The sequence below is a fragment of the Gambusia affinis genome, linkage group LG20, assembly GCF_019740435.1.
Source record: "Gambusia affinis linkage group LG20, SWU_Gaff_1.0, whole genome shotgun sequence".
In the NCBI taxonomy this organism is placed as follows: Eukaryota; Metazoa; Chordata; class Actinopteri; order Cyprinodontiformes; family Poeciliidae; genus Gambusia; species Gambusia affinis.
The window spans coordinates 23,493,517-23,509,747 of record NC_057887.1 but is presented as its reverse complement, the minus strand read 5'-3'; the positions used below and the strand labels follow the sequence as shown (position 1 = coordinate 23,509,747).

General features: G+C 39.7%; 2 protein-coding genes across 2 annotated transcripts; one reads left to right on the top strand and one right to left on the bottom strand.

Moving 5' to 3' along the window:
* Positions 1-331: 331 nt before the first annotated feature.
* tomm22 (translocase of outer mitochondrial membrane 22 homolog (yeast)) lies at positions 332-4,179 on the bottom strand. The gene is made up of 4 exons (XM_044101785.1): positions 3,854-4,179; positions 3,483-3,601; positions 2,299-2,446; positions 332-1,224 (listed from the first exon to the last, which is right to left on the bottom strand). The coding sequence occupies exons 1-4, from the start codon at positions 3,941-3,943 to the stop codon at positions 1,144-1,146; spliced, it is 438 nt and encodes a 145-aa protein (XP_043957720.1). The 5' UTR covers positions 3,944-4,179; the 3' UTR covers positions 332-1,143.
* Positions 4,180-5,219: 1,040 nt separating this feature from the next.
* Positions 5,220-15,288, top strand: maff (v-maf avian musculoaponeurotic fibrosarcoma oncogene homolog F). Its single transcript, XM_044101784.1, is given in 4 exon segments — positions 5,220-5,480; positions 10,997-11,067; positions 12,803-12,966; positions 12,968-15,288. Coding segments are annotated over 3 exon segments (459 nt in total). The 5' UTR covers positions 5,220-5,480; positions 10,997-11,034; the 3' UTR covers positions 13,230-15,288.
* The last annotated feature ends 943 nt before the right edge of the window (positions 15,289-16,231 follow it).

Here is a 16,231-nt window from a genome sequence, read left to right as displayed (position 1 = left end):
CGCAACATTATATGCTAATAATAGCATGATATGAAGGACTCGGACTTCATCGCTTTATAAAGAGAAAGAGAAAAAATTAACTTTTGTAAAAACTATCTATAAAACAAGAAAGAAAAAACTTTTGTTTTTTCTTGTTCATATATTAAATGTCTTTGTTGAGAGCAAAAAAGTAAAATTTCTTGCTGGTGTGCAGAAATTTGGTGCATAAAGCTGATTGTGATACCAGACAATCGTGGTTCCACTTCACGTGTAACTATTTTTTAAAAATTCTGATAATGCTTTAGTTTTATGTCATTCTAATTTCTTTTTTCAGACAAACAAACCCAAATAGTCATTGTAATAAACCTTTATTATGACTTTTATATTTTGTAATACAAACATGCAATAACGGAAAGAAGTCATTCTGATCATCAATTTAGGTTTAACTTTCTATTTTCACTGCATTTATAAATACAGTTAGTAGCAAAGTTTTGCTATTAATAGTGTGAATGTTGGATAGAAATATTTCTAAAGATTATTTCTCCAGAAATAAACTTTATTGCCTTAAAGGAGAATATTTTATAATCTCAAATCTTACCAGCTTCATTGCATCTGCTAATGTTTCCCACACCATGATGCTGCCACCACTGTGTCTGACAGTGGAGATGGTAGAGTGCTGCATGTCAAACATACCGACTAATTCACCCGACGAACGTTTTTCTCTCAGGTTTACCTGAGCAGGTGATCAAATCCCAGAAGTCATTTAAGGTATTTCAATGGGTTTTAATTGTTGCAGTCAAAAAAGAAGTGACATGTTTAAGCATAAGACTTTCTCCTTAAATGGCAGCAAGAATTTTTTTTTTTTACATACAATCAATGAAAAACAAAACATCATTTATACCAACGCACCGTTTCTACTACCAGGACAGAACCTCTAAAAACAGAAACACTGATCAGACTTCAGACAACGTCCACAACCATCCTGACTCAGATCCTACAAACGTTTACTCTCAGTATTTCTTTAAAAAAAACACAAACGAGTTGACAGAAGCGATAGCTGCTCCTGGATTTCAGGATTTCAGTCTCTGCATGATGTTGAGCTCAAGGAGAGAGGCGAATCAGAGCGCTGTTGCTAGGCAGATTTTCCCAGACTCCTCCTGCTCCTTACACCTTGCCTAAGGAAGGTGCAGCAGGCATCATGCTGGGCATCCCGCCCGACATCGCAGTGTTGGGTCCTAACAGGATCTACAAAAAAATGAAACATCAAAAAATGAAACATCTTTTCAGGTTGTTGCTCAGTTAAAGGTCAAAGTGATTTTTTTTTTTTATTGATTCCTGTAATGCTATTTTAAGAAAAAAAAAAAAGAACATTTACTTTGTTTTATTACTTCAGGAAATTTGTTGTCATTCTTTAAGAGCCTTGTTTTATTTTTGTTTTCAGGTTTTTAAATAAATAAAATAACTTTTGCAGAAAAGAGGATTTACATTTTCTTTTGTGGGATGTTGAAAATGATGGCAAACAGAAAATTTAAAAAGGCATAAACTGTAACTTAATGACAGAAAAACACGGATCTAAAACAATATGGATGGTATTTTTAGTGTCGTTCTGTCACAGAAAATCTGTTTATTATATGAACCAACATTTGTCATATGAACTGTAGCATCTGATGGTTAAATGATTTATTTAAACTCTCCGTATCATCAACCAATGTAAGATCTAGAAAAGAACAAATAATAATTACAATTGTTTTCTCCACTGTTTGTTATTCAATTCAAATTCAAAGATTTCAAATCACTAAAATCTACTTCAATCACCGTTACTGACCTGATGGACTGAAACTAAAACTGAGTGGTTTCTTATCCTTTTCCTGTTTTGCTGCTAATAAAATAAAAGCATATAGCTTTAGTAACGACAAACAGAACTGACTGGACTCATTTGGCCTTTACTGTACCTAAAACATCCCCAGAGCCAAACATAGAGAAACTGCATTCAGCTTCTATAAACCACAGATCTGGAACCACCTTACAGAAAACTGAAACACTGAGTTCCTGTAAATCTAGACTAAAATCCCTCCTGGTTACAGCTGCTTCTGAAACATAATAAATGAAACACAAACACTTTGATGGGTGACGATTGTAATATTTCAGCTGGTGGCTGTGTGTTCTCAGTTTGTGTCTTTATGATGTGAAGCACTTTGAGCTGCCTTACTGCTCAAACGGGCTCCACAGATAAGGCTGATTGAAAATATTAGCAGATATTATTTTAGATTCCCTGTAGGTCAGAGTCACTGAGCGGTGCACAGAGGACTGGAGCCTGACCTGTCTCTGCTGCTGCAGCTGCTGCTGCTCCAGCTGAAGCCGCTCCGTCTCAAACACCACCGGCAGCACCAGGATCATGAAGGAGGTCGTCCCCACCCACAGCGCCGAGCGGAAAAGCTGCAACAACGTCCACAAGCAGCCACTGAAGCTTTTCTCAGATACCAAAACAAAACTCCACCGTGATGCAGCAAAAGTTTATGTTTTAAAGGAAACTCTCCAAATTTATTTCCCAAACCATAAAAAACAAAGCATTTAACTTTGAGATGCACTTCTTCACACAAAGAGAAAATATGCATTTTGTGTGATTAAATTCTGCTTTGAAACCTGTTATTATTCAGAGTTGGGTTGTAACTAGTTACTTTTACTTGAATAACCTGTTCTTTTAGGAGTACTTTTACTGCGCCGTAATTTCATTATGAAATATCTTTACTTTTACTTGAGTAAATTTCTGGATTGCAAATGAAAAACAAACAAACAAATTCTCCACACAGACACACACCTGCAGTTTTTGATAAAGTTTAAGTTTTTCATTGAAAGAAACTGATTTGTAAAAATGTTCTTTTTCTGATTTTGTTATTTTTTGTTACTTAAATGAATTATTGTAATTTTGGTGCTTAAAATACCAAAATTTCCACTTATGTTAATAATTTGGTCTGTTAAAAAATAAAGAATTGTTAATTTGACTTTTTATGAAACACTTTTTAACTCTGACTAGAGTAATTTCTTGGATGAATACTTCTTTACTTTTACTTCAGTAAGTACTGCTACTCTTACTTCAGTACATTTTTAGGAACTCTAATCACCTCTGGTTAATAGTGCAGGCCCTCAAATTGCATTTGTAATTTTTACATTTGTATGGAGATGATCCATATTAATAAACACAAAGTAAATATGCGAGACTGTAGCCAGGAATAATGATTCCTTGTTTGTGAGTAGAAACAAGGATTAAAGCTGATTCTGACATTTAAAACGATCTGAAGGATCTAAAACTTGTAGTCCAGATCTTTCAGAAAAATATTCATTTCTGAATAAACAGATACTTTTACATTACATGTAAATATTAAGCGTTTAATAACCATAAAACTAATTTGTGTCCAACATCTGCATCTTTAAATATTTCCCATTTTTGATTACTTGTGCATCATTGCTGTGTTTCTGCCCGTGTTTGACTGCTGGGACTGTACCTATAAAACTTCTTTAACACGGAGACCGAGCACTGCGCAGAAGTCTCCGCAGCTGTCCTCACTGTGTCCGGGAACATCTCGGTCAGACCCCACAACCTCTCCACCAGGGTCTCATCCAGCTGAAGCAGACACACAAAACACCGTTAGTTATCACGATAAAAACAACTTGAGACAGATCAGCTTATACGGGAGGTTACAGTCTGTTTAAAGCCTTGATCGGCCTGTTAGTGGCAGCAGAACCTGAGGGAAGACTGGCAACAGGCACCACAGTTAGCTCACTTATTAGCACAGTCAAGCTAACAGGAAATTACGCTACATCTTTACTCTTGTTAACGCAAGTAAGATAAATATCTGAGAGGAAATATGCTAACATCTTCATCTTCATCGTCGTCTATCTCATCTTCTCGAAGCCGAGCAGACACCGGGCCTGACGCCGGGGACAGTTCTTCCACGGAAGCCATGTTTCGTATTCACCTCCCCTGGTGGAAGCCCGGCTAACCTCACTTTAGTACGGCCAACGATTCTCTGGCAGCCGCGGGGCGGTTTTCACTTAATTAGTTTTTCTGAACAATTTCCAGCGTTCTTTCATTCAGATTAAGACGAGTCTGAGCACCGACACTCCGAGGTCACAGACGGGAAAACGTGAGACTTGTCAGGGTCGCATGACGGTGGAAGGGCAGGGGTCAGTTTGGAGAAAACGCAAAACAAACTGCGCCCCCTACCGTGAGGACGGTCTAATAGCAAATCTTGAATCGAACAAATACCGACAGCCATCACCTTCTACAATAACTATTTCATCAAATGAGTTAGAACAATAGGTGGGTAGAGTACCCAAAAAATTAAAGCAGGTTGGTTCTTCATTCGGTGGGTAGAGACATAAGAATCCAGTACCAGTACTTCATAATAAAGTTACTCAAGTAAAAGTAAAAAGTACAGCATAGTAAAAATACTTCTATAAGTAAAATTTTTCAAAAATGTTACTCAAGTAAATGTGATTTATAAATGTAGCTGATTACTACCCAACTCAGATTACAACATTTAATTCAATAAAGTATTTTTTAATTTGACTTACTCAGTTCTTCTCTCTGTGAGTTTAGCATCATTTACCTTCCCCTATTAATTTGAATTAATGAAATTAAAAGAAGAAAAGACACATTTGCAATAGTTGCATTGTTTATTTATCTTATTAGCCGTCAGTACAGAGGTGAAGAAGTATATGCAAGCAGTTTGTAGTAGATAAATAAGTGTCAGGTGTGATTAAATATTTTTAGCAAGAAGGAAAGCTGATGTGATGGTAGAGGATGAAGAGGAAAGGACTAAATGGAGACAAATGATTCACTGTGGCAACCCCTGAAGGGAAAGGCCCAAAGAGAAAGAAGAAGTGAAGATAGTGAGTCTATCTTAGAAAAATGTTTGTCCAGCCCACAGTCATGACTTTTCAACATATCAGAAGCTAGAATCTTAAATAATTTTCAGATTTTTCATATTGTTGAATTTTGTTATTTTCAAATTGTAGCTTTTTTTACCGTTTGAATTTTATTCAGATGTCAGAAAATTTTCATTTTACAAATAAAACAATAACTTTTTTCTGAAATCAGTCATAAATGTGTATTGATATTTTTTACCTAGTCAAGTCTAATTTCATTCGTCAAAGTAAAACTAAGCTATCTCCTACCTTTCTCAGTTTCTTGGAAAATGAGCGTTTACTCTGAAAAATGTTTGGTTTATTCTCACCTCATTCCTCGGCTGTTTTTCCCGCTGCTGAGAACATTGAAAGGGGCGGCCATGGAAAAGTTGCAGGATTGCAGGGATTCCTTGTTTACATCCTCCCGGAGCGCGCCGGGGTGGGCGGTTAGCTCCGCCCCCATTCTTCTGGGCTGACGTCATTGTCGCTTAGTGTTTTTTATGAATGAAAGAATCCAACCTCAGAGCGCAGCGGAGTAATTCCGGGAAAAGGCGGACTGACATTTTGTCGCCAGAGTCGCGTCGAATCAGCAGGTAAATTATCACTTGTTTATATCTAAATGTGGAGGTAAATGTTTAAATATTGTGCTGTGACGCTGTTATTCGGTGGTAATTACCGTGTATTGGAGGAATGCTGTCCACCGGGCGGCTCGCCAAGTGAGCAGGCAGCTGTTCGGTTTAAACCGTCCATGCTAGCTGCTAACGGTTAACATTACTAGCATATTAAGAAATACTTACAAAGTTAGGCTCGCTTCCTAATTAGCGTCTCTCCTCGCGTGTTATCTGCCATAAACAGATGCTATCTACTAAACTATATATTCTGAATATATTAACAGCCACTCGGTAAGTTGTTTAAACCCTAAATGTCCCGGGGACTCGTGATGGCTGTTTACTACAGCAGCGGCGCCCTAAGCTGGCCAGCTCCTCCTGTACGGTTTACGGGTAGATTTTAAACACCTAAGAACATGGTAAACAACATAATAATGAGCGCTGTGAGCTATTTGAAACAGAATAACAAGAATAGTGGATACTAAAGGGTAGAATGGTTAAGAATCGAGCAGGTTTGACCGTGTTGCGTTCACTTGTTGCTTCCATATTGTTATTTAAGTGCTTCATCCAGCTCGCTCGGTGTTTTGGTTTAATTAAAGCGGAATATTGAGAACTGGCTTCGCCTCGTAGCGGTGGGTGCTATTGGGTTTCTGCTAGCTGGCAGTCCTGGCAGGGCTAAAGCAGAAGGCGTATTGCTGAATCACCCTGACTTTACAAAGAGGCGGTCCCCTCGGTCCGCAGCCCGAGTCCTGCCCGGCGGCTCGGACACTTTTTCCGCTGCGACCGCTGACTTCCTACGCTTGTCGGGAACCGGAGCTTGTTGCCAGCAAACCCACTCGCCCATGCAAAGATTTTATTTTATCCAGCGTTAGTGGACCAGCCGCAGGGCCGTGGAGGAGCGGGAGGCTGGTGACTCGTACCTCTGTTTCGTTCCCTCTCGTTGCCGTTTCGTGCAATTCTACGGAAATTAAACAAAATCATGTCTAAATGGGAGACCTAAAATACATGTAAATACGCAAATCTTTAAATATATATTCATTTTAAAAACAACAATGTTTATTCTGAGGTTAGAGCTTCTTCCTGTCAGTGGATCTGACTAAATTGTTTAGGTAACTACACAACCCACAGTCCTGCTGAAGCAAGGCAGGCCTTTAAACTGGCGTTTCAAAATAGTTATGACATAAGATTAAGAGGAAGTTCAGTGACCAAAAAATGCATAAAATAAACAGCAGCGTCTGTTTTTATGAACGACACTCAGAGTTCAGAGAGGATTTCTGTTTGTCTTCAAAATAAACAGAATTTCACATTAATTGTAAGTTCTCCATCTTATTGCTGGTGTGAATAATGAAAAGCGTTAAACATTATTTAAGATGTTAAATAACATCTTAAATACAGAAGACTTGTGGCTTCTGTAACCAAAGCCACAAGTCCAACCCATCATTGAGTTGTTACAGTGCTTCATTTTAATAACAGACTTTTTTATTAATAGCTACAACAAAAATACGGTAATTAGACGTATTGGTTTAAACTTACTTTAATTATTTAAAAATATTTTTTCATGCTTATTAAAGGTTAAATAAATAACAGAATAGTTTTATGCAAATCAAAAGCAGTTACTCAAACAAGAAATTAAATTATTAAAATAAATGTAACTCTGTCCGTCCCAAACTCTTTAGTCATCGGCTTTCCTAACGACGACCTCAGCTGCTCCCTCAGTCATGCTCTGAACAGAACCAGAACCAGAACAGAACCAGCCGGGATTCCCAAACTAAACTGAAATGCTACATAAAAGAAACACCTGGTCACCTCACTTCCATTTTCTAACCGCTCCGTTATAATTAACTTTTCTGGACGATAAATTGTCCCAGAAGTGATCACGATCAACAATATTATTGTTTTTGAGACTATTTAAATATAATAATGGTAATAATGGCATAATAATGCAAGAACTCATTCTCAAAGATCAATAAACTTTACATTTGTAATTTTAGCACTGAACGACATTTTAGACAATCAAAATAAAACAAATAACCAAAACTGTAAGTACAATTAATTATGAAGCCTCTATATATGAAATTTCACCAGAATGGAAATGATGTAACTCATTTTAATTGATCATGTAACGTAATTGATTGATTGTTTGTTGTTAGAGACACTCAAACGTTTCAGTTTCTTCTTCTTTGTGATCATTTTTAGTTTTATTTTTGTCACTGTTGTGTTTATGTTTCTGGTCTTTGATTTGCTGCCTGAAGAAGATAATTGATTCATTGATTAGATTCATTTAGTGAAGTCAACTGGATTTTCATTCTGTGAAAAGTTACCTTCACACTGCAGGGCAACCAGACCCACCCGAATGTTTTCCTGTGCTGCTGTAACAAGACAAACGTTTTCAGTTTGTAGAGATAAATACACAGCCATCTTTCATTTGGTTCATATTATTACCTTTCCTGTCTGTAATCTGAACAGATTGTAGAAAATTACTTCAGGTTGTAATCTAAGTGATGGATGATCGGTATGAAACGACCCGGGTCTGTTTCATACCTGGAAAACTCAGCCAGGACAGGTGAGGGTCTCCAAGAAGTCTGTGATTTCCCAGCCTGGAGCCAGTCTGTGAACGTCTCGTGTAATTCAGTAACGCTGCAACAAAAACAGAAAAACCTAAAAAGCAGGACGACGTTTCAGAAGAGGCTGGAGGAACTTGAAACGGCTCAAGACAAAATAACTGAAAATAACAGAATTTAACTGTAAAAAGGAGAAACTAAACAACTGCAGCCTGAAAAAGTGAAGCAGACACAAAAAAACAGACAAAGTCAGCTGAAATTCAGGAAATATATGAATTTATATTCACCTAAAAATGGACACGAAGAAACCTGAAATATACACATTTAATAAAAACCAGGAGGGAGAAAACATTCCCTGTTGCCAAATTCCACTTTTATTTAAATAACTAAATAGGAAAGTCAGAGTTTTCCCTCAAACCCAAACATGGCCGCCTTGCGTCTAATCACCGTGGAAACAAACCAATAGTTTCCATTTTTCAACATTTTTCTCTCATTTAAGCTTCAACCTTCCCAGAACAATTACTTCATCAGCTGTACTACAGAATTAATCAGCTTTGCATTTATTTTGTAAATCAGTCCTGTGGGCCCCACAGAGAGAGACCCGGGTGCCGCCGGTGGTCCACGCCCCACCGTTTGAGAACCTCGGATTTAGAAACGCGTGTTGCCCTGATGTGTTGCTGCGTTGCACTAATCCTCCAGTGATTGTGAGCCCTAAATACACCGAAGCTCTTACTACTATGCAGTTTTTATGCAAGCAGGATTTAGATTGTGTAACCAAGTCTGTCTGGTCGTGGTGCCTTCAAGTGCTACTCGGACATTTTAAAAGTGTTTAATGTCAGAGAAAAGAAGGTAAAAACTTTTCTTCAGCAGTTAAAGTTTCTAACTTCCTGGTTGGATTATTCTGTTGGACATTCAGACATTTCCTCAAATCCAACATGGCCGCTTCTCATGTGAACCAAAGGAAAAACGTCCAAACTGGGTTTATTTCTGTCGTTTGGTGACGGTGTTGTGATTATTGACATAAACGCCCAAAATTAGAGAAATCAGAGCCGATTTACTAAATGATATATAAATACATTCTGATCTTTTTCTCCTGCTTCAACGTTTTTACACAATAATATTAATAAATTAGAATAATCTTTCCTATGAGTCTCATCTGTCAGTTAAAAACATTTAAGCAGGTATTAAACATTCCTTTCATTAAACGAATAATAGTTTTTTATTCTTTGACATAATATTCTAATTTTGAAGCAGAAAGTCACCAGACTGGGTGTGATTAATGATTAATTCATTTAGTGATGAAGTTCCTGAAATAAACAGATTTTCAGTGATATTCTGGTTTATTGACGTCTGTTTGCTGTGAGCCGAAGATTTTAACCAATAAAGTTGGTTCTGATTCAGGTTGCTAACTGCTATTAGCAACATTTTGGACTAAATAAATCAGTATTGGCCAAAATCAAAATTGGTGATCAATAATGAGAAACCTGCGGTGGTTGCCCTAATAATATGAAATAATGTGATGATGTTACTGAACTGCAGCCTTGTGATTCTCTGGGTTTAGTCATGTTTGGACTCGTCAAGACAGAACATCTTGACGAGGTTCTGAGGTCGGGTTCAGCGGAACCGGCCCGTTTATTCCTCAAACATCGGGACTAGAAAGCCTCACCTGGAGGACAACATGGAGGGAGGACGATCACTTTCCACAGAGAAAAATCCTGTGTTGCGAAAAAGGAGAAAGTTTTCTGTAACTCTGCAGAAGCAGGTCAGGGAAAAACCCGAGCCGCTTCGTCTGGGTCACAGCGGTTCTGGCTGCTTCTCACTGTGGTTTTATTTCATTTACTTTGTCTAATTCAGGTTGTTTTAATTAGTTTCAATTAGTTTAATATTGTTTAGTTTCAGTTTATCAGTTATTGTAGTAGTTTCAGTTTTTCCATGTTTTGGTAAATTTTTAGGTGCAGATTTCAAAAAGGTCAAAGTGTTGTGATCATGTTTACATTAATTTGGGTCATGAATACTCAGCAGATGATAATATTTTTAATTATTGATGAACAACAAGCTGACTGACATTTTATCCCAACATTTCCTGTCGATATTTTACTGACTAGCGTAGCGCCGCCAGGATGTGATGGAGCAAAAACTGCTTTTGTAAACTCCTTCCCATCATTTTGAAAGGCTAATAAATGATTTATAAACATCAAAATAAAGGACATTATGTCTATATTTCAGTGTGTTTAGTTAGTTTTCCAACATACGATACAGTTCCAGTTATAGTTTTTCCTCAATTAGTTTTATTTATTTCAGTTAATGAAGATGTTTTTTAGATTTTGTCAGTCTTGTTTAACGATAATAACCTCCGTTATGCGAGTGTTCGGGTTGCCTTGGCAACAGACCAGAACCTTTATCAATATGAAAGTGATGTGGAGCGCCACGGAGCCCACTCAGAGGTCATTCCACTCAGAGGTCATTCCACTCAGAGGTCATCCCACTCAGAGGTCATCCCACGCTGACCCTGCTTTGTTACAGCGCCGCTCCAGGTTTTTCCCCACTCGGTTTTATTTCTCAGTGAAAGCTTTGAGCCGTTGATGTTGACAAGAGGAAGTGTTGAGCGAACTGATTGGGACACCTGCCTTTGAGCAACTAAATACCAGACACACTTGATATAACTTCCCCTCGCCATTCCAGCGAATAGAAGCAAAGCGGCCGGGTTTTCAGAACCTCCTCTTCCTCCGTATCAAACCGCAGCGCTTAATGACAGAGCGTGTTTGGAGAAGCATGAAAGCGCTGCGGGTTCTCCTTTTCTTCACAGAGTGTGCATGACCGGCCGTCTTGTGAGCGGATGGGAAATGTCAGGCCAGAAACGAGCCAAAAACAGCACAATGCCTGAATCACATGAGGAGCCATAAAGTTTTAATTCAGCTTTTTTTTATTCTTCTTCCACAGAGTCTGAATCTGTTTGAAGAGCCGAAGACAATCGGATCATGACGACAGAGAGGAGCAACAAAGCCCTGAAGGTGAACCGTCTTTATGACCCGGCAGAACAAACAGCAACACGAGAGCTGCCACATTATCACCACTAACCAGCACAGCTGCAGGCCAACTGCGCTGAAACATGCACTCATGAGCAGCAGCTGCTCTGGAGGAGCTGCAGAGATGCACAGCCAGCAGGAAGACGCGACCAAAATCTTTTTCACCCAAAAATATCTGATCTGATCCACTTCCATACGACCGATCCACTGCTTTCACTGGCTCAGTGTCGACTGAAACTACTGAAAACGTTTCTTTCTTTTTAAACAGACCTAAACCCAGGAAACCCAGGAACCAGCTGGTCAAACATGTAAAAAACTTTAAAAAACTGTTCAGTCACTGCAGTCAGGAGTAAAACAGCCAATTAAAATAAACAACAAAGAAACAGAAACTGACACAAACATCAGGTTGACTGGAACAAACACTCTAAATATAATGTCAAATAATTAATGAAGCACAGAATTAGATGGTCACAGATATTCAGTCCAGATTTATTTTTTAAATGTTGGTCCGGTACCGATAGTAATATGGGATCGGTCCATCTCTAACCCGTAGTTTCCAAGGCGTCTGATCGGCCATGTTGCATCCTGTTTGATTCTTCATCTTAATGTGGAACAAAATCAAACTGAGCTTTGATGACTTACGTCAAAGCTGATTCATGGGTTAGAATGGCCTAGTCAAAGACCAGACCTAAAAAAAAACCCTGAATATGCAGAATGACTTGATGTTGTCCATCCAGTCTGACGAAGCTTTTCATGGTGCAGTTCAGACTTAAGACTCTGAGGTTCTAATGTGGCAACAATCGGAAAAGTTTCATGTTTTAACTTTTATGAAAATAGTTTTTGTTGTTAAACGTGCCTCGATGTCATGACAGTGAAAAGATCCATCTCCTCCTCCTCCCCAAGATAATATTGTCCTCTGAAGAAATGAACCAAAACCAACCAGGAGGCGGGGCTTAGTGCTGTCAATCACTGTCATGTACTTGCTTCTACATGCACTAATGACGGCGAAACAACTCACCGTTACAGGAAGACTGTTTACCTGCTGTTGCCACATTAACTAGCATACACAGACTTGTTGCCATAGCAACTGACAACAACAACGCTAATGTATCAGGATTCAGTACCAAACAAATGCACAGCAGAACATTCAGTCCATTACAATTTTATATTTACAGGGTTGATGTTACTTTGCGTTTATTAATAAGTGATTGCTGTGATAGATTAGCGAGTCACTATTAGCTAAGCTAACAGAGCAGTAGTAAATTACCTATCGCAGCTATTAGCTAAGCTAACAGAGTCGTGGTAGATTAGCTATCGCTGCTATTAGCTAAGCTAACAGAGCTGTGGTAGGTTAGCTAATTTAACCTCCTGCTTTACTTTTGTTTGTCAGTTGGTGTTTGGGTCAAATTTAAAAAAAAAATGTAACTGAACCCAAACACAGCACATCGATATGTTTCAGATGTCAAGCTAGCTAGCATAACTGACCTATCTCCCTCTCCTTTGCTGTTTTTTTCTGTCCCTATCTAGTTATAGAAGTGTTGGCAATTAGTAGCAGATCACATGTACCTTCGCATTTAACATTTAGAGCGTTATGCTAAAAACCTGACAGCTAAAACCAATGCTAGTCGTCATTAGCAAGCTGTTTCTTGAGTGCGTGAGGTCATGCTGGAACGTGACTAAATATACAGGTTACGACCGTCCTGCTCTGTGTTCCTGCCAGGTGAAGCAGGAGTGCGGGGAGAACGTTCCCTTCCTGTCGGACAGCGAGCTGATGTCGCTCTCCGTGCGGGAGCTGAACCTCCACCTGCGGGGCCTCTCCCGCGAGGAGATCCAGAAGCTGAAGCAGCGCCGGACCCTGAAGAACCGCTATGCCGCCAGCTGCGCGTCTTCAGCGGGAGGCGCTGGAGCAGCAGAAGATGGAGCTGCAGAGGGAGGTGGAGCGGCTCGGCGCCGAGAACGCCGGCATGCGGAAGGAGCTGGAGGGGCTGGGCGCGCGGCTGGCCGCCCTGCAGCGGTTCGCCCGCGGCCTGGAGGCCGGCGGCGGCACGCTGCTGGCCACGGCGCCGCGCCTCAACACCGCCTCCGTCATCACCATCGTCAAGAGTCCGCAGCAGCCGCAACAACAGAGAGAGCAGGAGCCGTCCTAGGGGAACCGGAACCGGAACCAGGGGGATGAGAGGGGGGCGGGGTCAGGTGGTCTGCAATGCAAACAAACACAGAGGCGTGGAAATTCAGAACAAACACACAGGATGCACAGACTGGGTCAGTAGGAAAATACTAAACATGCTCTCTGCACCTTTTTCACGTTAAGCGGAAGTGATTTACCTCAGTGCAGTAAAGTGTGCGTCGTTGCCTAGCAACAGCAGCTTAGCTTTTCTATCCGGGAGCAGAAAGTTACCTGTCCTCGCGCCACACCTGAACCGGACCGACACCAGAGTTACTGTACCGTATTGCTGCAGACAGGAAGTGGGCGGTTCCTCAGCGCAAACTCTGATTGGCTCATTCCAGCAGCAGAAACTGAAACTGTTGATCCAATACCAAGTAAATACAAGACCAAGATACCGGTACCGATACTTTCTATTACCATCAAACGTTTGACCTTCAGCTGTTTTTGTGGTTTTACATTTGAATTATGTCATTAAAAGTCAAGACAGAATTTGGACAAAATTTTAACTTGTCTACAAAATACTTTTAGAATATATTATTATGAACAGAAACAGTAGAAAATAAATATGTTGAAGCTCTTATTTTGAAATTAAACCGGAAGACTTAATTCCGATCACAGAGATGTAAGCTAGTGATAGCTAAGCTAATATTAAGCAGAACGTGAAATGACGCTTTAATTTCGTCCAATCAGGTTTGGTTTTGTCGTCCAATTGATTTAGTTTGTCCAGTCAGGTGTGTCAAAACAACATATTTTGGGAGAGGAAGGGGGGGGGGAAACGCCTACTTCCTGTCTGAAGTTCTGGGTTCTGTCATATTCTGATCCCACCGTCCAGACTAGCAGTGGATATTAGCCTACCATAGCAGTGACTGTTAGCTGTCCCGCGTCTCAAATGTTAAAGATGCGACCGGAAGTGTTACTGGGTTTACTTCCCCCGCTGTACTCCTCCATCATGGCGGCCATCAACGCAGTGCCTTCGGTTCACGCAGAACCCAAACAAAGAAAAGCAGAAGCTAACCACTCCTCCTTTCCCTTTTTAGAGCCGCTGCACTTTCAGAATGACTGCTGTGGATTTTCTAGGTTTTCAAACCTATAACACACTCACTCACATCAATCATTTCATAAATGTGCAGTAATTTGGGTTCCGTCAGCTTCAGTTTCATTACAAACAGACTTTATCTCCAGGCTTCGTTCAGACCCTCGTCGCTCCTTCTCGCCTCGATGCAAATCCTCTGAAACATTCCAGTTTTGTGTTATTTGTAACGTCCGTATGTGCTGCAGAGACGAAAATGTTGAGTGACATTTTTAAGAGATATATATTCTATATTTTATTTGTATTTAAAGGTAGATATTCTGAAAAGACAAGCTAACGAGTGCTGTGATGTTCTACATGTTTTCAAAAGTACTTATGACTAGTCTGAGAAGATTCTCACGTCTAATTATTATTACTGTGTTGTGTGGCGACAAAGATTACAAAACGTTAATGATTAGCTGCGTAGAAATACTCAAAGCCAACGGCCATATTGATGTATGATTATTTTTCTGTGTGTGTTTGTGTTTTATTGCCATATTTGTACCAGCTCGTCGCAGCAGATTCCAGGGAGGGACATTTATTTTTCTACGATGACGTTTGTTTAAAAAAAGAAGAAGAAGAAAATCTGGGGAGACAGAAAGCTAAAGAAAGATGGCGGAAGAGATGGAAACAGAAAGTAGAGGCTGGAAGAGAAAGTGCAGAGAGGACGGCTGGTTGACTTGAAGAAATGGAGACATGTTTAGGCCACTGAATATTCATAGCAATATAGATACGAGTAGGAATTATAACACCAACCATGCTGCAGAGTAAGACATGTTTAGCTAAGTATGAGCATTTATTCCCGATATCTTAACGTTCTTCCAATCGTGCTGGATGTTTTGTAATACCTGCAAAACAAAAATGGTATTTGTATTTATTACCTGTATTTTTTCTATTGTGAAAATTTAAGTACATTGTCTATTTTATATATTAATTATAATAAATGTTGTACATATTGTACATAAAACAACTGTTTGTGGAGTATTAATGCAGAATATTAGAATTAATTTACTGTCAGATTTTAAATACAAAAACAACAAGAAGAAAACAGAGAGAAGGAAATGTTTTAATTTATGGAGATGTAGTCGAGACAAAAACAGCTGCAGGTCAGGAGGGGTTCAATGCCTTGCTCAACGGCACAGGAGGAGGAGGCAGGAGGAGAGAAAGGCTGGATGGACAGAAGGAAAAAATAACAAGGAAGATAAAACAATAAATAAGAAAAAGAATAAAAGGAAAACAGAAAAACACAAAAAGGGCAGATTGAAGGGAAAAAAAACATGAAATGGGGTGAAAAATAGTAAAAAAAAAAAAAAAAAAAAACTACACGGGAGAAAAGTCATGATGGATGAAGCGTTTGGATAAAATTTCTCTTGAATATTTGATCCAAACCTTGAGAATTCTTAAACTGTTCTCCAGGTTTTTCCAGGCTCGGCAGGAATCCTGGCGCCATCTTAATTCCAGCGGCTCAGAGAAGAAGAGGAACTGGTTTGAGCTCCAAACTGGTTCCTTTCAGGTTTCCCTGGGAACCTCAATATGCTGAGTCGTCCTGCTCCCGAACACCCCCGCCCCCACACACACACACACACCCGCCCCCACACACACACCCACCCACACTACGTCAGGAGCAGCTGGAAACGTGCCGATAATGTCAAAACATCCAGGATCAACAACGTTTTCACCTCAATTCAAACCCAGTGTGCTTTTATTTTATTCATCCGTTCATCACAGCAACGACTGAACAACTAAAAACAAAGTTACTCAATAAAAATACAAAAAGAATCAGGTTAACATCTTAGATTTTCTCTGGACTGAACAGGCAGCGCGCCCCTTAGCGCGCCCTCTGGTGGCCACGGCCTGAACTACAGCGTAGCAATGAAAGTACAAAGTAAACAAGTTGGTATTTTCACCATGAC